Here is a 26,184-nt window from a genome sequence, read left to right as displayed (position 1 = left end):
CAGGCTGTCATTTTTTAAATGAGTACTGTGAATCTTTAGTCTTATTTTAAAGTACTATATAATGTAGAAAAAAATTGCCCACTCTTGATTATCTGTGGGATATGTGGACTCCACAATCTTATGTAGATATTTATTCTTGGGAGAAAACTAGGACTCATTGCATAACTATGTTTTTCCCCACCAAATTTTCTGATAGTAGCCTGCATACAACAACATCAGTTGGGGAACCACAGAGGCACAAGCCATTGGTACAAATTAAATATATTGTAATAAATGCAATTTTTGCTTGGTTCATCCACACACAGGACAGTAAATATCCTAACTGACCATAACACTGTATCAAAGTACCAATAGAATTGCTATTTCTTGCTCAAAACTAATACAATGTTCTACAGTTTACTGATTGTAACACCTAAAGATTCAACACAATGAGTCAGAGACCTGTACTTTTTCACTACATAAAATTTATTTTGATAAAAAAGTAGAACCAGTTCCTATTTTTAATCATAATTTATTAAACCAATCTGTGTTTTGTAGAATATACACTTTAGCATTAAGACAATTTCAATGAAATGACTATCTACAAAAATGAGTTTGATTGTTTTATTTTTCATGTCACCATACATGAACAAATGAAATTCATGTCTCATGAAAACATGTTTTACTCAGTATCTTTAAAAATGTACAGTTTAATAACCACTATGGTCTTAGATTTTCATATTTTTTTATTTCAAAAATAAAAGTCAGGTATTTTACTGCTGTATTTGTTACAGCATAAACTTAAACCATCCTACACAAAGTAAAAGGGTTGGAATAGGCATGCAGGCAACTTCTCATGTTGTCACATACCTTACATGTATCTAATGAGACACAGAAGCGGTGCATATTCATTTGCATTTTTCCAAATACTAAAATATTTACTGATGTAAGCAGAAAGCAACATCTTTAAAAACAAAACCAGTTCAAATGGCACAAAAAGTTAGCATTTGTATAAATAACTGGAGTTCCTGATTATGGAAGCAGGTACAGGGGATTCCAGTATTTTCCTTAGGGCTTTGCTCTTTGAAAGAATACCTGTATAAGAAAAAGAAAAAAAAAACACCACAATAGTATTTATACACAAGCCTTGCTAAAGCTTGAGGAAATACAGATTATACATATTCATAGTATGGTTAGAGTTAATGTCTTTACACTAATATGTGCACATTAATTTGAGGGGACTGATTGTCTCCCTGAAGCTCAACACAGAAGTGGTTCCATCTAAAAATCTATTGATGGTGGTACTCAAACTTTTTTGCAGTACAGAACAGCTATGATGAAGGGAAGTATTATCATACATATTTTAGAACCATGGCAGTTATGCCCTGCCTGTTCAAGTTATCAATTTGATACATAGGCCAAATGGATACCATCTCATTGGATATATGACCAAAGAAATCAAATGACAATTTAATAGTGTTTAAGTTGTTTGGAAGGAAAAAGAAAAAAAAATGGCCATTTTTAACTTTGCAGGTTGCAGTACACAAAACATCCATAGAATCATTTTGTTAAGTTAGAGCACCAGAGATATGTTCTCACTTGCCTTCAAATCACTATCATAAATCAGTGAAATATGTACATTGTAATAAGGAAACACACTGTACTTAAACTTACCTTTAAGTAATTTTTAAAAACTTTAGCATCAGGCTGCTGAAGTGCTTGACAAAACTCCTGTAAATGAGCAATGAGAATTAATATTTAAATACATTGTAACTAGATGGATAAACAAAATAAGTGCTTGAGATGCAATGAGTAACAGAAGTTTATATTTCAGCCACAGAATTGAAGTTCATATTTTCCCCACTATGCTCTCCCCCCCCCCCGCCCTTTTCTTTAAAAGAAGAGGTAAACTATGCATTTTACCGGCCAGTAAGGATGAATCATAGGTTTTGGCTCCCCTCAGATATGCTTCAGAGGAGAACAGATGTTTACAGTTTTTAGCAACCTATTTTACATTTTGAATGATAACAGAGCATAGATTGGAGGACTGAAGTCAGGAGGTCCATGGCTCTAAACTTGCCTTTGCATGACTCGTGGCACTGCAGTAATGTTATCTCCTCTGTTTCTCCTTAAAGTTTAATCAGGATAACACCTACCTCCCTAATTTTGTACAGTACTTTGAACATGTAAAGCACTACATGTGTTAAGTATTGTTAATATGAGTATTTCAAGATAAAGAGTCATTCTGTCCTCACTCTGTGGCACAATTCCTGACAAAGCAGTTACAACCTTGGATCAAAGGGTAAAGTATGGATATGTAAGAAGCCTTCCTTTATCTTTAGTATAAATTATCACACAAGTATTATTTATGCTGTTATGTCAACTGGTTTCACAATTTAAGTCACACTACGATGGTAAATACTATCTTCCAAAGAAGCAGGTCTGACCGCTTCAACCTCCAAGTTCACTCACAGATCAGAATTGACATCCTCTATTTCTACTTGGCACTCAACATCTAATCAAACTAGTTCACCCAGATAACATTTAGTGTATCTTTTAAAATGCCCTAATCACATTAACTGTTGAAACAATCAAGCTTGAAAAAATACTTTAATTGCTGAAAACACTATATCTCTTGTCTATTTTTAAGTGCAAGAATTATTGTAATGTACAAGAACCTTGTACATTAGTAAGACCAAAAACACTACAGAAAATTGATGCATTGAATTAATGCGATCTTTAATATAAAAATATTTCTGTACCCATTTTTATAAAATCAAAATTCCCTGTACTTTAATTTCTCAGATTTAAGTCTTATTAAAAAGAAATGATGGCTATGAAATGTTTATTTTTACTACCAATATGGTAGACACTTAAACTAGACTAACACTTGTAATAAGATCTATAGCTATATAGTTTTTACTCCAGAGATTTGGACTGTGGAAACATTCACAAATACTCAACCAAAATAATACTTAGAAGTACTTGTGCTTCCTAAGTATACATCAGTATCTCTGAGGGCAGAACCAGACAAAGCATACTAAGATGACATCTGGGCAACTCTAAAAGGGACTAAAATATTTTTTCAGTTGCCTATTCTGGGCAAATATCTTCACAAACACAAATGTTAACACCTTGCGGGTATCAAAATACTTGATTATTGGTTTCAGATGCATCTCTTGCTTCAGTCCTCCATCTAAATAAGTTTCCACCCAGATTCTTTTGGGAAGCTGGCTGCATAACTATAATTAATCTTTTACACTGGACTGAGGTTCTAATGACAGATGTTTTCTGAGGGAAGGCTTTAAATCACTGAGTTTAACGGCACTAAGTTGGTATTTGTACTGTCAGCTTGTGGATAGTTTTCCTGTATGCTGTATTTTAATTAGGGATGTAAAAGGTTAAACGGTAAGCATTAGGCTAACTGGTTAACCAAACTTAATCGTTAACCCCAGCCAAGCTGTGCCAGGCCCCACAGAACTACCTCGGTTAACGGTTAACCAGTTAAACTATATAATTTTAATAGTTTAACGGGTTAACTTTAACTGATATTTACATCCCTAATTTTAATAATATTCTTTTTGTCATGTTGTTTTAGTACTACATAGCAATTGTGTGAAAAGTAAAACAGGAAAAATTAAGCTTACCAACACGACTTTTGATATTGTCTTCAGTTTTCACTTTTAAATATTTGAAATACCAACTAGAAAAGGTTCCTACCTGGATTATTTCAGGAGCTACCTGCAGTGAAGGCAGATATTCTTGCTGAAGATAGTGAATGCATTCAGGGCCCTGGAAAAGATATCAAACCACAATTTTGCTTGGTCAAATGTAGCCTTATAAATTAACAATAAAAGCCATTAGGGATATGTTTTAGGGTATAAGGTAGTTTTAAGAAGAGTTAGTTAGTTTTGGCCCTTCATGGAGAAGGTATCAGTAGCAACAGTAGTACTCCAAGTAGCAAGTTTTATGTATTATAAGTAAGGATACAATTTAGTCACGGAGGACCCAGATTCTGAGACTTCACCAGACCTCCTTGACTTCAGCTGTCAGTGGCAGGGCCAAAACCAGGGCCGCCCCCCCCCCCCCCCCCCCCCCCGCCCCTGGCAGCTGCGGCCAGGGCCACACGTTCCCCCACTCCTTTTGCCTGTGCCAGAGCTGGGGCTGTGCTCCTGACGCACAGTGGTGGGGATGGGTCTGTCAGTCCCCCCATAGGGCTCCCGCTGTCATTCCTTCCCCAGCCCTCTTCCCCTGTTATTTTTAATAAAAAAGTCAGGACAGGTCATGGCTCCTGTGAATTTTTATTTATTGCCTAAGACCTGTCCATTACTTTTACTAAAAATAACCATGACAAAATCTTAACTTTAATTATAAGTTGTTGTAAAGTAAAAGATTTCTCCAAGTTTCAACATTAGTTATAAAGTTAAGAACCCCATTATATTTTAGTTTCATTTGTTAAATAGAATAAAACATGCGCTTTTAAAAAGAAACCCGGCTGAATTAAAACTGCAAGAGTAATGAAAGTTAAATGTTATGATAGCCAATTTAACTAGATGGACCTTAGGGCCTCCGTTTTGTCATACTTCATAACTCAGAAGTGTGCCGCATTAAGAGGAAATATATGCCTGCACATTTACCACACTATAGCTCCACCTTAAGTTACTGCTCCCACTAATGACAAAACTCGCTGGTTTCAGAATGATTGAGAAATTCAGCACCCGGATGTACTCCCCTAGAGACTGATGGCTAGTAGTCATCTCTGTAATAATCTTCTAAATGTATGCTGTTTTGTTAGGGCAAATGACATACATGTAATGTTACCAGGGATTTTGTGGCCATTTACCAAAAAAGGTACCTCCAATTCACTTATTAGCCCCGTGGTTGGAACTTACAATTTCGTTTGTTTGTGAGGTATAAGAAATAGAATCCAGATAATTCTCACATATCTATGTTGGCTTTGCAACATTGTGAACAAGAGTAACAAATAGTAAAAGCTTATTTTAGTCACTAAAATCTGCGTATCTGACACCGAATACACAGATCTGTCAAGAAAGAAAAAACAAAAACAAAAACACCAGTTACTAGCCTTTCCATAACTGTTGCTCAGAGATGTGTTGCTCATGTCCATTCCACATTAGGTGTGCATGTGCTGCATGCACTATTGCCAGACATTTTTCATTCAGCATCTGTTGAGCCGGCTCTAGCACCCTCTGGTGCCATGCCCTTATGTGTCGGTATAAGGGGCACTGCTGGCCCCACACCCTCTCAGTTCCTTCTTGCTGGCTAACTCCAACAAAAGGGTAGGAGGGTGGGCCATGGAATGGACACAAACACCACATCTCGAAGAACACCACCACACTTCACTTATGGAAAGGGTAGTAACCATTATTTCTTCAGGTGCTTGCTCATATCCATTTCACGTTAGGTGACTCACAAGCAGTACAAAGGAGGAGGGCTCAAAATTCATGGACATGCGGATTGCAACACGGCTCTCCCAAACCTGGCATCATCTCGAGCCTGCTGGGTGATAGTGTAGTGAACGGAGAAGGTATGCACTGACGACCAGGTTGCAGCCCTGCAGATCAGGACCTGAGTCAGAAATGTCGCCAATGAAGCCTGAGCTCTCGTTGAATGAATTGTCAAGATAGCAGGAGGTGGGATGCCCGCCTGCTTGTAGCATGCCTGAATAGAGGAGGCTATCCTGGATGAGATTCTCTGGGCTGATTTCATACTTTCTGCTATTGGCACGAAGAGTTGTGCAGATCTACAGAATGGCTTGATCCTCTCAGTATAGAAGGCTACAGTATGTCTAATGTCCAACGAGTAAAGCCGCTGCTCTTCTGAATTCTTGTGCAGTTTTGGGAAGAAAACTGGCAGGAAAATGGCCTGGTTACTATGGAACCACCTTTGGAAGGAAGCCAGGTTGGGGTACAGTTGAACCTGGTCTTAAAGAACACTGTGTACGGTGGTTCTGATGTAAGGGCCCTGATTTCCAAAACCTTTCTGACTGAGATCATCACTACCAGGAAGGCGACCTTCCAGGAGAGAAACAGCAGAGGGCATGGGCAGCAGGTATAATAGGCACGGGGAGGCTGAGCTGCAGCCGCTGGACCTCCAGTTGTGGGGTTTGGGGGAAAGTTTTTGATTTATTATGCCATACGTGCTACTGCCTCCTCAGTCGCCCCAGAACCTGCATGGGGCATAGCAAAAGCTTCTTCCAGGGAAGAGAGACGCACGCTTTTCTCCAGGTGTCTGGGGAGGGGAGGTGCAGCTGCAGCTTGCCCGGGACTCTGGGCAAGGGAGCTCAGGGCTTCGGCCAGCTGAGGGCTCCTCTGGGCAGGTGGAGGGGTGGGGGAAGGGTCTCAGGGCTTCAGCCGACTCGAGGCTCCCCCAGCCGAGGGGGGGGGGAGGGGGTTGGTGTGTGTGTGTGTGTGTGTCTGTCTGTCTGGGGGCTTCAGCTGTGGAGGGTGTCTCGGGGCTCCTCTGGGTGGGATGGTGAGGGAGTGTCTTAGGGTTCCGGCCGGCTTGGGGCGGGGAAGAAAGGGGCAGAGCCGGGGCCAGCCTCCCCAAAGTGGGGCTCCACCCGCCGCCCATGGCTGAGGGCCTATGAGTCTTGAGAGGACCAAGTTTAAATCCCACAGTGGAATTGGCTTGCAAATTTGAGGGTAAAGCCTTTAAGAAAGCGAATGGACATCTCATGTGATGAGACTGACCTGCAGCTCACCAGAGGGTGGAACGCTCAGATTGCTGCTAGGTCGACCTAGATATATGCGAGGGCCAGACCATGTTGTTTCAGATGGAGCAGGTATTCCAGTACAGATTGAAGGGAAGACCCAGTTGGAGAAAGATCTCATTGGGAAGACCATACCAAGAAATGTTTCCACTTAGCCAGGTAAGTAGCTCTAGTAGATGGCTCCCTACTACCTAGCAAGACCTGGTGGACTTGCTCTGAACAGGAATCTGAGGGTAGCCCTGGAGTCCTTCAGACCATGGAGCTTTGTGTCCATTTGCTCTGACAGAAGAGAGGTACCCTTGAATGGGAGGTTTTGGATCAGTTGTTGAACCGCCAGTAGGAGCCCAGAGAATTGAAGCCATGAGCCCAGAGAATTGAAGCCATGAGCACTACCCCATGACCACTGCAGAAGCCATCCTTCTGGTTGCCCCATCAGCTGCATCCAAGCCCACCTGGAGTGAGGCTCTGGCTACGTTCTTTCCTTCCTCTAAGAGGGTGGAAAACTCTTGGCTGGAGTCCTGAGGCAGCAAGTCTTTAAACTTCACCATACAGTCCCACATATTGTAATCATACCTCCCAAGCAGGGCTTGTTGGTTAGAAATACGAAGCTAAAACCTGCCTGTTTGTCAGAAAAATTTATTCAACGGGTCTAGCTTTTTTAAGTCCTTCTGCTTGGAGGTAGCGCTTGTCTGGTCTTGTCTGTCCCTCTTATTGGCCTCTGAGACCACTAGGGACCTGGGAGAGGGGTGAGAATATAAGTATTCATATCCCTTTGTCGGTACATAGTATTTCTTCTCTACCCTGTTTGGAGGTGGGAGGGAGAGAAGATGGGGTCTCCCATAGGGCTCTGACTGGACCTATAGCAAAGCCTCATTAATGGGTAGGGCCACTTTGACATTTTGGCTGCAGCAGCCCCATCTAATGAGGCTATGTGAAGACTCCTTGAGAACCTTGACCTCTAGCCCTAAGTTAGTAGCTATCCTCTTTAGAAGCTCCTGATGGGCTCTAAAGTCATCTTGAAGTAGCAAGCTGCTCGGCCCCTCCCTCATCTGGGGAGAAGGAAAAGGTCTGAGCCGGAGGGGGAGTTTCCTCCTCTTCTTCTGCCCTGATTACATCCCCTGGGCCCACATCTTGCGTGTCGGTATTGGAGAAGGGTCAGGTGCCGAGCCCAGCAGGGCATGGACCTTCCTCTCGGATGCAACTGAGTAGGACCAGTGGGATGGCAGTCCCAGTACAGGAGAAGTCCCCACAGATTTCAGAACGGCCACCGGACCTGCATCGGCCACTGTCCTCCAGGCCAGGTACCAATGGGGGGGTCCGCACGGGGGTCCGGTGGGATGTAGATGGGTAGTGATGGCGGCTCTTAGGCTGGGTGTAGGGCTTCACCTCCAACTCCGAAGAAGCATCCTCCTGAGGTGACCAAGGGGGGTGGTACTCCTCGCTTCCGCCAGTCGGTGCCGCGGGTCCAGGAACCAGTGCCAAATTGTGAAAGACCTCATAGATGATAGAGGGCCCCAGTGCCAGGTATGTGCTCGGAGCCACATGCTCCCTTCTGCTGGTCATGCTCAGAGCCAGTGGTTGTTCCATTGGGATCAGGGGTACTGGGAGTGATAGTAAGGCCTGGTCTACACTATGACTTTAATTCGGATTTAGTAGCGTTAAATCGAATTAACCTTGCACCCGTCCACACAACGAAGCCATTTATTTTGAAATAAAGGGCTCTTAAAATCCATTTCTGTACTCCACCCCGACGAGCGGAGTAGCGCCAAAATCAATATTGTCATTTTGAATTAGGGTTAGTGTGGCCGCAATTCGATGGTATTGGCCTCTGGGAGCTATCCCACAGTGCACCATTGTGACCGCTCTGGACAGCAATCTGAACTCTAATGCACTGGCCAGGTAGACAGGAAAAGCCCCCCGAACATTTGAATTTTATTTCTGGTTTGCCCAGGGTGGAGAGCACAGGTGACCACAGATAGCTCATCAGCACAGGTAACCATGCAGGCCAATAATCGAAAAAGAGCACCAGCATGGACCGTACGGGAGGTACTGGATCTGATCGCTATATGGGGAGAGGATTCAGTGCTAGCAGAACTTCGTTCGAAAAGACGAAATGCCAAAACTTTTGAAAAAAATCTTCAAGGGCATGATGGAAAGAGGCCACAATAGGGACTCAGATCAGTGCCGCGTGGAAGTCAAGGAGCTCAGACAAGCCTATCAAAAAAACAAAGGAGGCAAACGGTCGCTCCGGGTCAGATCCGCGGACATGCGGCTTCTATGCCAAGCTGCATGCAGTTCTAGGGGGGGCTGCCACCACTACCCCACCTCTGACCGTGGATTCCGAGGCGGGGGTAATCTCATCAGCTACAACTGAGGATTCTGCGGATGGGGAAGAGGAGGAGGAGGACGACGAGCTTGCGGAGAGCACACAGCACTCCGTTCTCCCCAACAGCCAGGATCTTTTTCTCAGCCTGAGTGAAGTACCCTCCCAACCCTCCCAAGCCAGTATCCAAGACCATGACCCAATAGAAGGGACCTCAGGTGAGTTTACCTTTTAAAATATAAAACATGGTTTAAAAGCAAGCGTTTTTTAATGATTACTTTGCCCTGAGGACTTGGGATGCATTCGTGGCCAGTACAGCTACTGGAAAAGTGTTAACGTGTCTGGGGATGGAGCGGAAATCCTCCAGGGACATCTCCATGAAGCTCTCCTGGAGGTACTCCAAAAGCCTTGCCACAAGGTTTCTGGGCAGTGCAGCCTTATTCTGTCCTCCATGGTAGGACACTTGACCACGCCATGCTAGTAGCAAGTAATCTGGTATCATTGCATGACAAAGCCTGGCAGCGTATGGTCCCAGTGTTTGCTGGCATTCAAGCAACATCCGTTCTTTATCTCGCTGTGTAATCCTCAGGAGAGTGATATCACTCATGGTAACCTGGTTGAAATACGGGAATTTAATTAAGGGGACAGAGGTGGCCGTTCCTACTGGGCTGTTTGCCTGTGGCTGAAAAGAAATCCTTCCCTGCAGTTAGTCAAGCGCGGGGGGCGGGGGGGAATTGGCCCTGAGCTTTTCGTGTTTGGCTAGCAGGGATCTTCCCTGATACCAGCAACGCGGTGGGGGGAGGGGCACAGCGATCATCCCAGAGAATTGGATTGGGGGGCGGGGGGTTTAGTTTGTTTTCTGCTGCTGAAGGTTAACAGGAAAACCGCAGCAGTCAACGGGCTTTGCTTGGTATGTGGGAAAGGAGGGCACAAAAGCCGAAAGACAATGGCTTACCATGGCCGCATGCAAGCTGAATTCTGTTGCCCGGACCTGTGTCTGTGATCTCTAACACAGAAGCCACAGGCACTCAATATTAAGATGGAAAATGCGACCTTGTACTGAAATCACACGTGCTATGTAATGTGAATAGTGTTGTTCACCCTGAAAGAGTATAAGCATTGTTCTGTAAAATGTATCATTTTAAAAACTTCTCTCCTTTTTTCATCCCTCCCTCCAGCAGCTGCAAGTTTTTCAAGCCTCCCTCCTCCGTACCGGAGGCTCTCTCAGATAAGGCGGCGGAGAAAGACGACGCGAGACGAGATGTTCTCGGAAATAATGGAATGCACCCGCAATGAAAGAGCTCATTTGAATGAGTGGAAGGACACGGTATCTAAATACAGGAAAGATGCCAGTGAACGTGAGGTCATGAGGGACGCTCGAGATGAGAGGTGGCAGGCTGCAACGCTGGGGCTGCTGCGTGATCAAACGGACATGCTCCGGCGTCTGGTGGAGCTTCAGGAAAGGCAGCAGGATAACAGACTGCCGCTGCAGCCGCTGTATAACCTCCCTCCCCCCTCACCATGTTCCATATCCTCCTCATCCAGATGTGTAAAAACGCGGGGGAAGGAGGCTCTGTGCACCCTCCCACTCCACCCCAGTGGACAGCCCAACCAAAAGGCTGCCATTATATTGAATTTTTTCAGTGGCCTTTTACTTCCCTCCTATCTTCCTCCCAAACCTCACCCAGGTTACCTTGTCGGTTCTCTCCCTATGTTTATAATCAATTAATAAAGAATACATGATTTTTAAACGATAGTGACCTTATTTCCTTTAAAAGCAAGCTGTGATTTAAGGGGGGAGGGTGGTTTGCTTACAGGGAATAAGTCAATCAAGGGGGCGGATTTTCAAACAAACAACTTTCACACTGTAGCCTGGCCAGTCATGAAACTGGTTTTCAAAGCTTCTCTGATGCGCAGCGCTTCCTGGTGTGATCTTCTAATCGCCCTGGTGTCTGGCTGCGCATAATCAGCAGCCAGGCGATTTGCCTCAGCCTCCCACCCCGCCATAAAGGTCTCCCCCTTACTCTCACAGAGTTTGTGGAGCACACAGCAAGCAGCAATAACAATGGGGATACTGGTTTGGCTGAGGTCTGACCGAGTCAGTAACGAGCGCCAGCGACCTTTTAAACGGCCAAATACACATTCTACCACCATTCTGCACTTGCTCAGCCTGTAGTTGAACAGCTCTTGACTCCTGTCCAGGCTGCCTGTGTATGGCTTCATGAGCCATGGCATTAAGGGGTAGGCTGGGTCCCCAAGGATAACTATAGGCATTTCAACATCCCCTACGGTTATCTTCTGGTCCGGGAAGTAAGTCGCTTGCTGCAGCCGTTTAAACAGAGTAGTATTCCTGAAGACACGAGCGTCATGAACCCTTCCCGGCCAGCCCACGTTGATGTTGGTGAAACATCCCTTGTGATCCACAAGTGCTTGCAGCACCATTTAAAAGTACCCCTTGCGCTTTAGGTACTGGGTACCCTGGTGCTCCGGTGCCAAGATAGGGATATGGGTTCCATCTATAGCCCCACCACAGTTAGGGAATCCCATTGTAGCAAAGCCATCCACTATGACCTGCACATTTCCCTGAGTCACTACCTTTCGTAGCAGCAGCTCAGTGATTGCTTTGGCTACTTGCATCACAGCAGCCCCCACAGTAGATTTGCCCACTCCAAATTGATTCCCGACTGACCGGTAGCTGTCTGGCGTTGCAAGCTTCCACAGGGCTATCGCCAATCGCTTCTCAACTGAGAGGGCTGCTCTCATCTTGGTATTCTGGCGCTTCAGGGCAGGGGAAAGCAAGTCAAAGTTCCAAGAAAGTGCCCTTACGCATGCGAAAGTTTCGCAGCCACTGGGAATCGTCCCACACCTGCAACACTATGCGGTCCCACCAGTCTGTGCTTGTTTCCCGGGCCCAGAATCGGCGTTCCACGGCTATAACCTGCCCCATTAACAGCATGATCTCCAAAGCACCGGGGCCCGCGGTTTGATAGAATTCCATGTCCATGTCCTCATCACTCTCGCCGCCGCGCTGCCGTAGCCTACTCCTCGCTGCCTGGTTTTGCAGGTTCTGGTTCAGCATAAACTGCACGATAACACGCGAGGTGTTTACAATGTTCATGACTGCTTGTCTTGAGCTGAGCGGGCTCCATGATTGCTGTGTTATGGTGTGCACTGTTCACCCAGGAAAAAGGCGCGAAATGGTTGTCTGCCACTGCTTCCCTGGAGAGGGGGGAGGATGTACCCAGAACCACCCGCGACAATGTTTTTGGCCCCATCAGGCACTGGGATCTCAACCCAGAATTCCAATGGGCGGAGGAGACTGCGGGAACTATGGGATAGCTACCCACAGTGCAACGCTCCGAAAATCGACGCTAGCCCCGGTACATGGACGCACACCGCTGAATTAATGTGCTTAGTGTGGCCGCATACATTCAACTTTATACAATCTGTTTCCAAAATTTGAATTATATAAATTCGGATTAATCCCGTAGTGCAGACATAGCTTAAGTCACCGGCCACTGCAAAGGCCTCCAGGTGGAAGGCACTGTGATGACTTCTTGGTCTCCAGAGGAGGTCCCACACTGGCCCCCTGCGAGTAGTGTGGAGTTGACACTGGCGCTAGGGGCCGGGGACAGAGGAGCGGCCTGATGCACATCACACTCCACTGCCGTCCCCGTTTGTCCTTGCTCAGCACTGGGGAGACATTCTCTCTTGGATTGCTGTTTCTTATGCTTCTTCCTCAGCATTGGAGATGGAAATGGTGCTGAGAAACATGCAGTGCCAGAGGGGCGCTTTGCACCAAAGCTGAGGTGTTCGGAAGACTAGCTCTCAGTCTAGCCTTTCTTTGTACAAGGTGTGAAGTCCTGACAGATTTCACAGCACTCAAATGTGAGCCTCTCTCAGACACTTCAGACAACGCAAGTGCGGGTCACTCACCAGCACAGGCTTGCCACAGAAGGCACAAGGTTTGAAGCCAAGGGACTGGGGCATGCCCAGCCCCAGGGCGAAGAGAGCCCCTCTATGCTAAGAGAGGGAGACTATCTGCACTAATACTATTTACTCTATTTACGCTACTACTAAACAAACTAATAAAACAAAGCTGAAGAGAAAACCACTGAATAACGCCTTGCCGAAGCAACAGGAGCTGTTCCATCAACTGTCACGGGCGGTAAGAAGGAATTGAGAAGGTGAGGGGCCAGCAGTGCCCCTTATACCAGTGCATAAGCACGCAGCACCAGAGGGCACTAGAGTTGGCCTGACAGATACCACTTATGGAAAAATCTCTGGCGATGATGCATGCGACGTGCGCACAACTAACATGAAATGGACATGAGCAAACACAAAGAAGAACATGCCATTTTTAGTGACTTTACAGCATGAAACTACTTTAAGCGAAGAGATCTGCTAAAGAATATAATTATTTCAAAACCACAGATCCCTTGCACTTGGTGTAATTATTGTACTGAGTAACAGAGTAATTCACCACCACTGGATTAAAATTGATTTAAATAATAATTTTTGAACAAACAAATTCAGTTATTTTGTGACAACTTTAAAGGTTTTACAACAACAACATAAAGAGGAACAAAACACAACATTCATTCCAGTCAGTGATTTCTGTTAACTCCCCTGGAATTAATCTTATTCTTCTCTCCACATAAAGACACTTACTAGCTTCTGGAGATTAATTTAATTCCAAGAAACACCTTTAAGAGAAACATTTAGTTTTACAAACCTTACCCTTTTGAGATGAATTGTTTTTAATGTCACTGCACATTCCGATAAAGCCTGCAGGGGAGGAAAAAAAAAACACCCTTAAGATTTCAACCCAAACACACTCTTGTCAGTAACTAGTATTGAATGTTAACTTTTGTTAATACCATACATTTATGTTAGGGACTCAGTCCTGAAGTCGTCTGCATACAGATCTTTCACTGAAATCAACTTGAGTTCTAAGTGCAGGAGGACCTGCAGAATTAGGCACCCTCAAAAGAATGACCATCTAATTGTTTTACATAAATGAAAAAGCTTTTGTGTTATCAGTCAAATCAATTCTTTGTTGTATGTATATTTCAACTTCTAAACGTTTTCATGTGTATGTTAAAATAAATATTTCATAATACGTACCAATACTGTCTGTGCATCTGCCAAGTCAAAAGTTTGTTTTAAAGGCGCTAAGAAACATGCAGGGACAATGTGCTTGTAGACAAAGTCTGCAAAACCTACTGGTCCATCTTTGCCCCCTGGGGGGAGGAGGGGGAAAAAAAAAGAAGAAGCACTGTTCAGATTTTATCCTTCTAACAATTACTGATCATAAACCTGTCAGAATATGAATGCAAACTTACCCCAAAGCTCCACCAGCTTAGAAAGAATAATAAAGCATGTTTTCTGTGCAATAGGATCTGGATAGTCCACTGCTCCTTGGATGATAGTGAACAACACACGTTCCACATTCTCTGCATCTACAATAGATTACAGTAAATTAGATTTTTAGTATGAAAGATAAAACTAACTTGAGTTCTCCACCATGAACAGAGAAGACCTAATTTTTCAAGCCTTTGAGACTCCATCACACAAAGGGCAAAACAGTTTGTTATGTAATTCTTATTTAAAGAGGAAAAGATTTGAAAAGTGATTTTCAATTTACAAAATGTTATAACAGCATATAGACAACTTCGAAATACTCTACCAACTTAAATGACAAACAGGTTTCTATGGAGACAGGTTTCAGAGTGGTAGCCATGTTAGTCTGTATCAGCAAAAACAACGAGGAGTCCTTCTGGCACCTTAGAGACTCAAATTTATTTGGGCATAAGCTTTCGTGTCCCTTGAACAGATATAGGTATATAGATATCTATTCAAGGGACACCATCATCAGACCTAACCACATCAGCCACACCATCAGGGGCTCGTTCACCTCCACATCTACCAATGTGATATATGCCATCATGTGCCAGCAATGCCCCTCTGCCATGTACATTGGCCAAACTGGACAGTCTCTACGCAAAAGAATAAATGGACACAAATCTGACATCAGGAATTATAACATTCAAAAACCAGTAGGAGAACACTTCAATCTCCCTGGACACTCAATAGCAGACTTAAAAGTGGCAATTCAACAAAAAACCTTCAAAAACAGACTCCAATGAGAAATTGCAGAACTGGACTTAAGGTACAAACTGGACACCATCAGATAGTGCCTGAATAAAGACTAGGAGTGGATGGGTCACTACAAAAACTAATTTCCCCCAGCTGATACTCACACCTTCTTGTCAACTGTTTGAAATGGGCCACCTTGTTTACACTGGCCTCATTAGCACTACAAAAGTGATTTCCATCCCTTCTTGTCAACTGTTGAGAATAGCCCACTTCCACCTTAATTGAATTGGCTCGTTAGTACTGACCCCCACCCCCCCACTTGGTAAGGCAACTCACATCTTTTCAAATGCTGTGTATATATACCTGCCTACTGTATGTTCTACTCCATGCATCTGATGAAGTGGGTTTTAGCCCACGAAAGCTTATGCCCAAATAAACTTGTTAGTCTCTAAGGTGCCACAAGGACTCCTCGTTGATTTGAGGTTTCTATGGAATAATTTATAAGATAGCTATAAAATGTATTCTCTAGCAACATCTTGGTTCATCATGTTTTTATCAGTAATAAATGTTTATGATTGATAGAAATAAGATTATAAACTGCTGAGATATAGTCAGAATAAATTCCTCTTGGTTTTTGAAAAAGCTAATCAATACACTGGCAAACTAATATGCAAAGTAAGAACTTTGTTTGGTCTTGATAAAAGAACTGTTGTAACAAGTTCTATGGTTGTCTGACTGCCAGATCCATATAATAAGATATTATGTATTTTTTACAAAAAAACACATGTAATCTGCTGAAGTGTACATTTTTAATAGAACTCTCTAGAAATCCCTGAACCTGCAAGGACCCTTGGAGTGGAAATGTTGACAGTTCCCATGGAGGAAGATGCTAAGATAACTGAAAAAAGATCCTTCCCAAAGAAGCAAAGTTTAACTAGACACCAATGGGGAGATGGATTTCTTCTGAAAGCGTTAAAACTGTCAGCTCAAAAAGTTCACCAGTTCAAAAGTAGCTATGTGAAATGGACCATTATAAAGTGAGCCAATTTCACTTCTAATAAGAAGGAAATTGAAAAATTATAATGGTAAAAGTTACAAGTACCCAAGGTGATGTCATGTCTCACAATACTTATTAGACAGGTGTCATTTTTCATAAGTTCTTTCTGTTTGAAGTCAGGACACTGAACTTGGGGAGTGGGGAAAAAGGACAGAAACACAAGTTATGAAAGATGACAGGAAAATTCACCAGCATGTTGTCTGAAGTAAAGGTCTCCTGACAACGTTTGCTACAAAAAACATTTATAGCTACCAATCTTACATTTACGCTTAACACAAAAATTGCCATGCTGGATCTGGCCAGTGGTCTACCTAGTCCAGCATCCGGTCTCTGATAGTAGTCAGTGCCATGTGTAGCCCCATAGTGACAATAATGGAATAGCCTATTCACAGAAGTTTCTTCCTAAACACCAGCGTGTTGCTGGCTTACACTCTGATGTACAAGGATTTGATCATTTAACAATTGTAGATGTTCTCATTAGTAACAGTCTGATACTTCTTTTACCCAACTCTTGGCCTTAATAAATCTGGTAGCTCTATATTCCTCAGGTTAATCATGCACTGAATAAGTAGTACTTCCTGTCACTGGGTTTTGGTTTATTGCCTTTCAATGTTATATATGTTTCCCTGTTCTTGTATTATGAGAAAGGTAAAACCAAGAGAACAAGAATTTACATTCTCCGTTCCATTAGTTATTTTGTATCAATTGAACACATCTAGTGTTTTCAGTCTCTTCGTATGGAAGTCTTTTTGACCCTCATTTTTGTCACCTATTTCTGGATCTCTTTCATTTGTTTTTCTTTTTGAGAAAGCAACAAGAGCTGAACACAGTAATCCAGGTGATTGACAATGGCATTTTAAAATATCTTCAGTATTTGCTATCCTATCTTTTTTAAACATTCTAATGTTTTGTTTTCTCTTTTGACCTCTCCTGCACGTTTAGCAGAGGTTTATGTTGAGCTGTTCACAACTGGCACAGCCCTGCCCATCCCTCATTTCTACCTCTCCTCCCCAGTTGTTACAGCTAGTTTAAACTCAGCAATATTCTAGTTCTTTCCAACATGTATGGTGATACTTGTGTCAAAAACAAATTGCTCCCATTGCGTTGCCCCTATATACTTAGCTTTATTAAGATCCTTTGAAGTTCCTCAGTCTAAGTAAATGTCACCTGCATGTTTTCCCACCTCACTGTTTATTCCTCTTCCTCTAATAAATGTACTGGTTTCCTTAACCCATATTAGTACATATTTTTGCAGTCTTGCCTAGATGAAAATCTAAAGCTTTTCATGTTTTCATGCATTTCTTCTTTCAACCTGCTAAAGCTCCATTTAACAAAAGAATGTTTGAACAGATTCTGCACCAGTTAAGTCAACAGAACATATGAAATTGCCTTCAGTGGCAAGTGACCCCAAATTTTTGTGTGTCTGTTAATGATGGGAAACAGGTGTGGACTAGACACCCAGTGAGTCAAAATGAACCTCAGACATCAGGGGCTGAAGCGAAAACAGATGCTATTAGCAGGTAACCAAAGTAGAGGAAGGAGCAGCTCTAGTTTCTGCCCACTGATGTGCCATAGGGGCTGTGCTGACAGAGAGTGAGCTGTAAGACCATAAAAGATACTGGGGCAAGGTTATTCACTGTATTGCATACAACAGTTGGTCATAAGTGAAACATTTAATATAGCTGGCAAAGTGTATTTCCATAGAAAAACATTTGATGTGCTTGTATTACTTGTCTGAAATCTCACTCCACCACTCAAACAAATATTAAGTCACAAAACATTGCCAAAATAATCACTATAAAAATAGTTTACTCATATTTTATTTCAAAATGTTACAAACTAGAATTCTTGTTTAGATAGCCAAAATTAAGTATAATCCATTTAAGGCAGTGGATCCTACCTTAAATATTTAAATAGCATTTAGCAGGAATTGTGCTAATGGATTTTGGCAAACAAAACTGCTTGTTGTATTGGGTAAAAATGATTCATGGTGTGATCCCATGAGTGACTGCTCACCCTGATTAGCTATGACTTCACTCATTCCACTGCCAGTGACCGTCTGCAGGAAGGCAAAGTAACTTCTCCGTAACATTTGCTTTTCTAAAGCAGCAGATTGGTCATTTTCTTCTGCTGGACGAAGCAACACTTCAAAAATAGCATGAAGTAGCGGCATAAACATCTGTTGCAGAAATGGGGAAACCTGGGTCTGCAGAGGTTGGGGTGGGGTGAGGGGAGAAACAGTGTCAGCTGACAGCTCATTACAGAGACATTAAAATCTAGCACAGAAAAGAGATTCATTTTCATTAGCTTTTGTTGTCACTTCCAATAATTAAAAATAGTCAGGCACCATCCAAGTGTAGATATAAATACATAGGTAGAAGTGGTAGCCATGATATAGCATTCATCATGCACTGCTGACCATTAATCAATCCACCTCAAAAACTAGTCTAATATTTCAAATCTGAGTCATTTCAGACAGCTTATCTTTATTTAAAAAAGGCTTTTCTGAGAAATGGCTATTTCCCCCACCACTCATGTGAGATTCTCCCATCCTTCCTCCACCAGAATTATACTGAGGCTCAAGAGGAGAAATATTTAGTTCTGCACCAACAGACTTATCCATTCTTAGCCCTGCAGATTGTTAAATAGGAACTTTATCCTTCTGGAAAAGGGAGATTTTCAATTCTTCCAATGATACAAACAGCACTTGCTTCAAAATCCTGGAAAGCCTCAAGTTGCTGGATTGCAAAATCATGACATTTAAAATTATAGAAAATTTATTTTAGGTTATTTCTAAAAAGATTTCAAAATGTAGAAGTTGACACAAGAACAAAGTGGACCTCTATCATCAATCATCATCATCATCATCAGTGACACCCTTAACTTCAACAGTTTTCTTGGTTAAAGCCTGAAAATAGGTAAGAGGTCATCAGGTTACCTTAATTTCCTCCAATTTGAGGTTTCATAGACAGACATGACTGCTGGCAGAATAGAATTTTCAAAAATTGTTAGATGGAGGACCTTTTGGTGATATACGAGTGTCAAATTTGTTTTTCCTGCAGTCAGCAGTCCATAACAACTGATGTACAAGATTGTAGCTCAAGAGAGTGAAGACTCAAGGCTTTGACACTACTAAGTAATGCATCCACTCAAACCTCATGCCTATAATATATACCTACTACACCAGTCAGTAAATATGCACACCATCAGAAGGGTAGGGAAGTGAAATATTGTCTTTCTTGTCCATTAAACCTTAAGTCATTTTCCTACTTAGCGCTATGGTTTTTTAAAAATTAGGCACAGTTTTTATGCATTTACAGATACCAGCTGTTTAGGAAGATTTAAGTCAGTTACTGAGAAAGATGAATGATTAATCAAACTTAAAAAGCAATTGAAGATGAGAAAAAGCTGCATGTAATTAGAGTTGATGATAATGATCCTAAAGTTATAACAAGAATTGCCTAGTTTACTTCTTTTCATGGCTATATGCTTCCCCCATTATGCCTGACCCCAACATTTCATTCTTCTTTTCCTCAATTCATCGTAGGCCTTTACTGGGGTCAACAGGCAATCCCTATTTATCATAATTTATCCCACCCATATGGTTACTTAATTCCTTACTCTATCTGAAAAACCTAACAAGATACAACGCCAGTGTGGAAACACTTTCTCTTTCCCTAACCTCCCAAAACTTGCCATAATCTTTACATCCCATCACCATCACTCCATAGAGTTCAGAGTGTGAAATTCCCAACAGTGCTCCAGAGCCTAGATCCCCCATGCTCTAGTATATATTTCTGCCATGCCACCATGATAGCTCAAACATTTTTTCTCTGTAGTATTTTCATTTTCACACCAAACTCTGCCTTTTCGTATATTTAACAAGAAACCTTCAGCTGAAAGATTCTATACACCAGGGCTTCTCAAGCTTTTTCATACTGGGGCCAGATTTTGTAGACAGATGCTCCACGAGACAATCTCCCCTCCCATTCATGAATGCAACAACAATTGTGACACTGAAAAGTAATACTAGCCCAGTAATTTAATGTATTTTAGTTGTCCCATTCAATACAATTTAGCAATTTGAAATGAGGAGCCAGCACAATGTGACCAGCCACAGTTTGAGAAGCTCTCCAATTCAATAGTGAAAGTTTCTGTCACTCATTTACATACCAAACACATCTGCACACATTCCTAGACATTAGTTCTGCTCCAAAAACCCATGTTCCTACCTGTGTTTAAGAACTCTTCACTATTTGTGGACCCATCTTGTATAGTAGTGCGTTAAGTACCAGTGTATATTTTTGTATAACAATTACGCACCAAGTTCCTGTACACCAGTGTTCTCCACAAAATATCCACACATCGTATCTAAAACTTGCATACCTACCTGCATTTTTTTACATGTCTATATCTGTGTACATACCCGTAAATCTCGCTACAAAAAAGGAAAGGGACAGAAAGTTCACTTCAGGTTTAATCACTGTTGAGTGATTAGCATTTTTTCAAATTAATTTAGCACCATGGCATTTTGCCTATTCAATACTAACTTCATCACGGAAAACAAGTATCGTGTTTCTTAATATAAAAAGAGTGTTTTTAAGCAGTGAAATACCAAATCCAAAAGCTGTAGCTTTAAAAAAAAATATTGTTGCTTTTTGGGGTAATTACAGTTAAAGAAGGAATACCCCTTTAGTTCTTGGGAATTTACCAAAAGATATGTTCTTTCCCTCCTTCTCAAGCAGCTATTTACGAATAAAAAGCATTTACAGCTACAAAATAAAGCTTGAAGTACAATTCTATGAAGTTCAGGTTCCTCCACATACAATGACCCTTTTTCTAATGCCAGAAAGCAGGAGTTTAGAAGCCTCCCATCCCATAAACTGACAGACTCAGACCTTGAACTTAGCTGTGATTTGATTTATGAGAGGAATGAATTCTTGAAGGTCTTTTGCTTCGCAATCTTTGAGCATGTGTTCTGAGGCAGAAGGGATGAATGGAAGAACTTCTTCCTCTAGGCAAATAATCATGCGGTGAAGGAATGTGCGGACACCGCTTCTGATAACTTCCTTTTGTAACGGACAGCTGAGTGCTGGCAAAAATGTCTGTAAGCAGTCCAGGTATACTTCAGAGCAGCCACACTGCTTTACTGTCTGCTTGTTGCTGAAAGCTTTGCTGGTTCGGCTGTGCAAGCAAATGAACACAAAGTTCTCTATTAACTCACATTCCAATGGAAATAAAAAGCAACAATGCAGATCTAGAACAAGACTTACTTTAGATATTTAAGAACTCAAATGTACTGTTCAAACATTAAAATTTCCTGAAATGGGGAGCCAAACACTTAGGGCATCGAGTTTTTTTTAATCACTTATCAAATGTAATTTACTTCACACTAAAAAGAACAGCATTTTGAGATTTAAGTTTGAGTAAATTTATCATTCACAAATGGTGCCAAAATGGACAACACTAGAATATTCTCTTTATTTTAACTGAAGTTCTTCATAAGATGTTGCACGAGTCATTTAATGGTAAGTGCTTTGGTTTACTAGAAATTCAGTGAAATGCAAGGATTTTGAAGACCTTAGATCCTCTATTGACACTCTTTCCTAGAAGGTACCTTCCCTGATTTTCTGGGCTGTTTGGAGAGAATGCCAACCAAAAACAGATATTTGGGCATTAAATGCTTGCAGGGAAATTCAAGCTTGTCATTGCTTTTGTTGATTCCAAACACTTTTCTCTTAAAAAACAAAAACAATGTATACCTGTCGAGTAAATTTTAATGTACCCACCTAGCAAAACCAACAGCATGATTGAGGCAGTCAGCCAGTGCCATCTGTCTGTCCTCATCTTGTGCCATCATCAGTTTTTCTAGCAGCACTTTAAACTTCTCCATTAGTGGAGTTAACAGATTCCTCATTAGAACCTGTTTCCTTTCTGCAGAGTATTCACTGTTAACTATCAGCACTCCAGCTGTTTCATAAATGAATAATTGATCATCACTGCTGAATAAAGCCTGGTAACCATTTTCCTAGAGCCAAAGACAGAGAATATATATATAAATCACCAATTACTGAAATTTTATTCTACTAAAATCTTTATAAAATTCCAAAGAGAATTGTTGAAGGACAAGGAGTAAAGAGAAATCTCTACAGAAAAAGTTTCTTTCACAAAAATGTAAAGTTAAGATATAGTAGTTTGTTTTAGTTATGAATTTAAGTATAAATCAGAAGAAAGTATAGAAGTGTCTGAAATACAGGCTGTTGGGATTTCCTCCGAGACCTCTTCCACTTGGTTTATCCAGAACACCATATCCAGTGCTGGGAGAACACTTCATCCAGATCTCTGGGCTCAGAAAAAACACACCCACACTCTCCCCTCCCCCTCTCCCTCCCTCCCTCTCATCTGGACCCCAGATTGTATCACTCAGGTTCCTTTATTTGGCATACAGCAAAGCTATGCTGAGTTGATCAGACTCAAGTACAGGGGGTGGGTGTAGGACATACTACACATCCAAAGTTACAAAGAAAACCTCTTCCTTCATATACATATCTACTATAGATCACCCCACATATTTCTTGAATGGCTTGGTTATTTTGCAGGAAACAATCCCTATGCAGCAAGCTTTGTCCATGCTCGACCTACTCTTATCTTCATACCTACATTCTTAACTTATCTTGTCCATTGTTAGTAAAGGATTGCCTTGGTGTTCTCCCTCTTATCTTAGCTTGCTCAGGCATTCTGCCCTTTTAGCCTACTGACCTATTTACTTATTTTATTTAGCAAACATTCTGTTTTCAGCCTAATAATCTGTTTACCTCCTTAAATCTATCCTTCAAGAAATGAGGCCTCCCTTCATGAGTTAATTTCTCATGTCAGTGCAGGCCTCAGCTACTCAGGGCCACTACAATCTCCCTCTCCAGTGCTTTTGATAGATCAGTGCACTTTAACAGAAGTATCAATAGGAGTTACAATTGTTTGTGGACCTCGTGCCAGTTTCAAAGATTTTCAAAGGATCAACAGGTAGAAATCTCATCTACACATGTATTTCTAAAGCCCATGCTTCCTAGGACCCTATTTAACAAGATATTGAAGCATGTGCCTAACTTTAATCATATGAGTAGTCTCACTGAAGTCCCAGGAATTCAATGGGACTACTCATGTGTAGAAATTTAGAAATGTACTTAAGTACTTACTGATTAGAGCCTTAGTACCTAGGCACCCAGATGAATACAGATTCACACACTTCATTTGTGAGATTTTATAGGAAATAATAAGTACTTACAGGTGGAGAAAGTTCTAGCAGATCTTGTATTCTGTTCAGAACATCTTCAATAAAGGGGTTCATCTGTTTACTGAAGTAAAACATTTAAGTAGTATTACATATTTCTAGAAATCACCACTTGCAAAATCTTAGCATTACTGCAAGAGAGAATCCTGCTCTAACTTGGAGACTAGGGTTTGGGTTGGACCAGTGTGGTGAACTGCCACCTCATGTTCCTGTGTGGTCCTCCAGAATAACAGTTTTCATTTTAAAGAAGTCTCTGGTTTTAGGATTGTGAGGAAAACCTCAAAAATGTGCATGTAATGAATGCAGAGATGTCTGCATGAGTCTGCAGAGAGCCTGGAAAAACAGCTGACAAGTGGGAATGGCCCTATTCATTTCAGAGCTTGTCTACAATTACAGGCTGCAGCATCTGCGGCATTGTAGCACTTACTGAAGATGCTACCTATGACGACAGAAGAGCTTCTCCCATTGGCATAGGTATTCCATCTCACCAAGAGGAGACAGCGATGTCAACAGGAGAAGCCCTCCTATTGACATGGTGTAGATAGTGCTAAGGGTAAGTTTGGTATAACTGCATTGCTCAGAGGTGTGGATTTTCCACACGCCTGAGTGACGCCGTTATACCAATATAAGCGTGTACTGTAGACCAGGGTTAAGTTAAGTGTTTTCATTAACAGTTGAAAAAGGGTCAGGTTTCTATGTCTGATGTATTGTTCCAGAGTTTTTCCTGCATTTAGGTGCAATATTTGTGCTTGAGAAGTAGGACCAATGTGATTTCCTGCTACTAATCATACCACAGATTGGAGAGTTTTCACTGTATTATTAAATAACCTCCATATAGAACAAGTTTTGCCTACTAGGTTCAAGAGAACAAATGTATATTCAAAATTTGGTTAACTCTTGTGTAAGTTGTTTTCAGGTTGTCACACTGAGGAATGATACTAATACTGGAACTCCACTCATGATCTGCCCACAATTGCTGGCTGGTTCCACTAAGATGACGAACAGCGAAAGTTGCTATTGACCAGTATATCACCATCATTAGACTTCAGAGTTAATACCAAACTGAAGTGAATTGGGAGACTTCACATCTGTTTTTCCTCTTTCTACAAATTCAGATAACTCTGCTTCAGTCCACATTTTAAGATTCTCTGCAGTATTGGCTGAATTTTACAAAACCCCAGAAAAGTGCTTTTATGGTGTACCACTTAATTCCTGCTCATTTCAACCCATTTCTTTTATTCAAAATTTAACAAGTCACTGCTCTCTCATCACCTGGATATTTTGTAAAAACTGGATACACCATTTGAAACAACTTTCACTTACTTAAGAGATTTGACAAATCTGGAAAAGAGGTAAGCTGTTCTGCTTCGTACTTTTGGACTAGTATGGCGAAGACCTCTGTGATCTAAGAATGCCATCTGCAATTAAAATAAAAATTTCAGTTTGTATTCATTGTACATAAGCAGAAAATTTAACAAACCAACAAAATTTCAATCTATCTTTTTCAGAAAATAAATAAGGAACGAAAGACAAGTTCTCCGAACACAAAAAACCTTCCAATATTTACTTTATCTAGTTGGAGAAAATGAAGTAAGAAGTTTTGTATGAATGATCAAACTTACTAAAACATTTGGAATGTGCTGAGGTTCAACAGTGAAAAATTTTTCATATCTAACCACCGTTTCAAAGAATTCCAGTGTCACTGATGTATGTTGATAGGCACTAACCCCAGATGTCACCAGCTGTAGGGAAAAATGCATTAAGGAATTAGGATTAATCATTTACAGTGCATAACTACAGTTTAGTGAAGCGCTGATAATCATGATGAGCCTTTCATGTTAAAAGAAAAAACTGGTAGTAAAGAGTGAAACATTTAAGTAACTCTTACCGCTGAAATACTTACAGTTCGCATCATATCCTGCAAAGCACTTGCTTTTGAAATATCACCAGAGAAGTGAGCACCATGAGAAACAGGGAGAGCCTCAGCCATCATATACAGGAGCCTTATTGCTACTTCTATTTCCATAAACCGTGTAGCCTGCCAATTCCTATAAAATGGACACGAGATTATCCTTCAACAAAGGTCGCATTAGCCAGTGGAGCTTCATGAAACACTCAAGCTACCAATTTTATTGCCAAATATATTTCCCAGTATTTTCTTGTGAAGTGCCTTGAACTGCCTAGCATGGAGAGACTACAGATGTGCAGTTTTCATTAAACATAGGAGCCCACAATCAGTTAAAGTATAACTAGGAAAAGACTATAAGAACACTGTCATCCTGAAATATTGGCCATTGGAGAGCATTATTTTTTTACATATACAGACATGCAGCATTTCTTTTCACCATTATAGCAGTATCGTTGAAGCAGTAGAGGAGCATTCAACATGAATACTGTAGGTTTCTCATAGCTGCTATTTAGGATTGAGGAGGAAGACAAATTTGATATGGTTTGAGTGTTCTAAGTTTTAAAGGAACACTTGATTATTGTTTTTCCCCCTATGTTATCTATTTGCACTGTGCCTTGATAGTATCAATATTTGATGCAACTTCCACTGGCACCAGTCTATCAGCTTCTCACTCCCTCAAATATTTTGGTATTTTTCGCTATTAGCTTAAAAAATATTTAAGCAGAAGGATATTTATCCACACGATGAAAAGCTAAGGAGAAACTATGCAGTTACTAGATAATGGTGGTCCCTAAAG

General features: G+C 41.5%; 1 protein-coding gene across 1 annotated transcript in view; it reads right to left on the bottom strand.

Annotated features, from left to right (window-relative positions):
* Window positions 1-589: 589 nt before the first annotated feature.
* The window catches only part of XPOT (exportin for tRNA), a 70,340-nt gene continuing 44,745 nt past the window's right edge, over window positions 590-26,184 (bottom strand). Inside the window, exons 13-25 of the mRNA XM_026648774.2 lie at window positions 25,383-25,527; window positions 25,102-25,221; window positions 24,803-24,897; window positions 23,474-23,543; window positions 21,981-22,219; window positions 21,090-21,375; window positions 18,208-18,397; window positions 14,381-14,497; window positions 14,163-14,278; window positions 13,776-13,823; window positions 3,700-3,771; window positions 1,654-1,710; window positions 590-1,074 (exon numbers count right to left, since the gene is read on the bottom strand). Of these exons, the coding sequence (XP_026504559.1) occupies window positions 1,048-1,074; window positions 1,654-1,710; window positions 3,700-3,771; window positions 13,776-13,823; window positions 14,163-14,278; window positions 14,381-14,497; window positions 18,208-18,397; window positions 21,090-21,375; window positions 21,981-22,219; window positions 23,474-23,543; window positions 24,803-24,897; window positions 25,102-25,221; window positions 25,383-25,527 (1,582 nt within the window). The 3' untranslated portion in view covers window positions 590-1,047. The remainder of the gene's footprint in view (window positions 1,075-1,653; window positions 1,711-3,699; window positions 3,772-13,775; window positions 13,824-14,162; window positions 14,279-14,380; window positions 14,498-18,207; window positions 18,398-21,089; window positions 21,376-21,980; window positions 22,220-23,473; window positions 23,544-24,802; window positions 24,898-25,101; window positions 25,222-25,382; window positions 25,528-26,184) is intronic.

Source organism: Terrapene carolina, unplaced genomic scaffold, assembly GCF_002925995.2.
Source record: "Terrapene carolina triunguis isolate 2854851 unplaced genomic scaffold, T_m_triunguis-2.0 Scaffold68, whole genome shotgun sequence".
NCBI lineage: Eukaryota > Metazoa > Chordata > Testudines > Emydidae > Terrapene > Terrapene triunguis.
The sequence above is the reverse complement of the archived record's forward strand: the minus strand, read 5'-3'. Positions and strand labels throughout refer to the sequence as shown.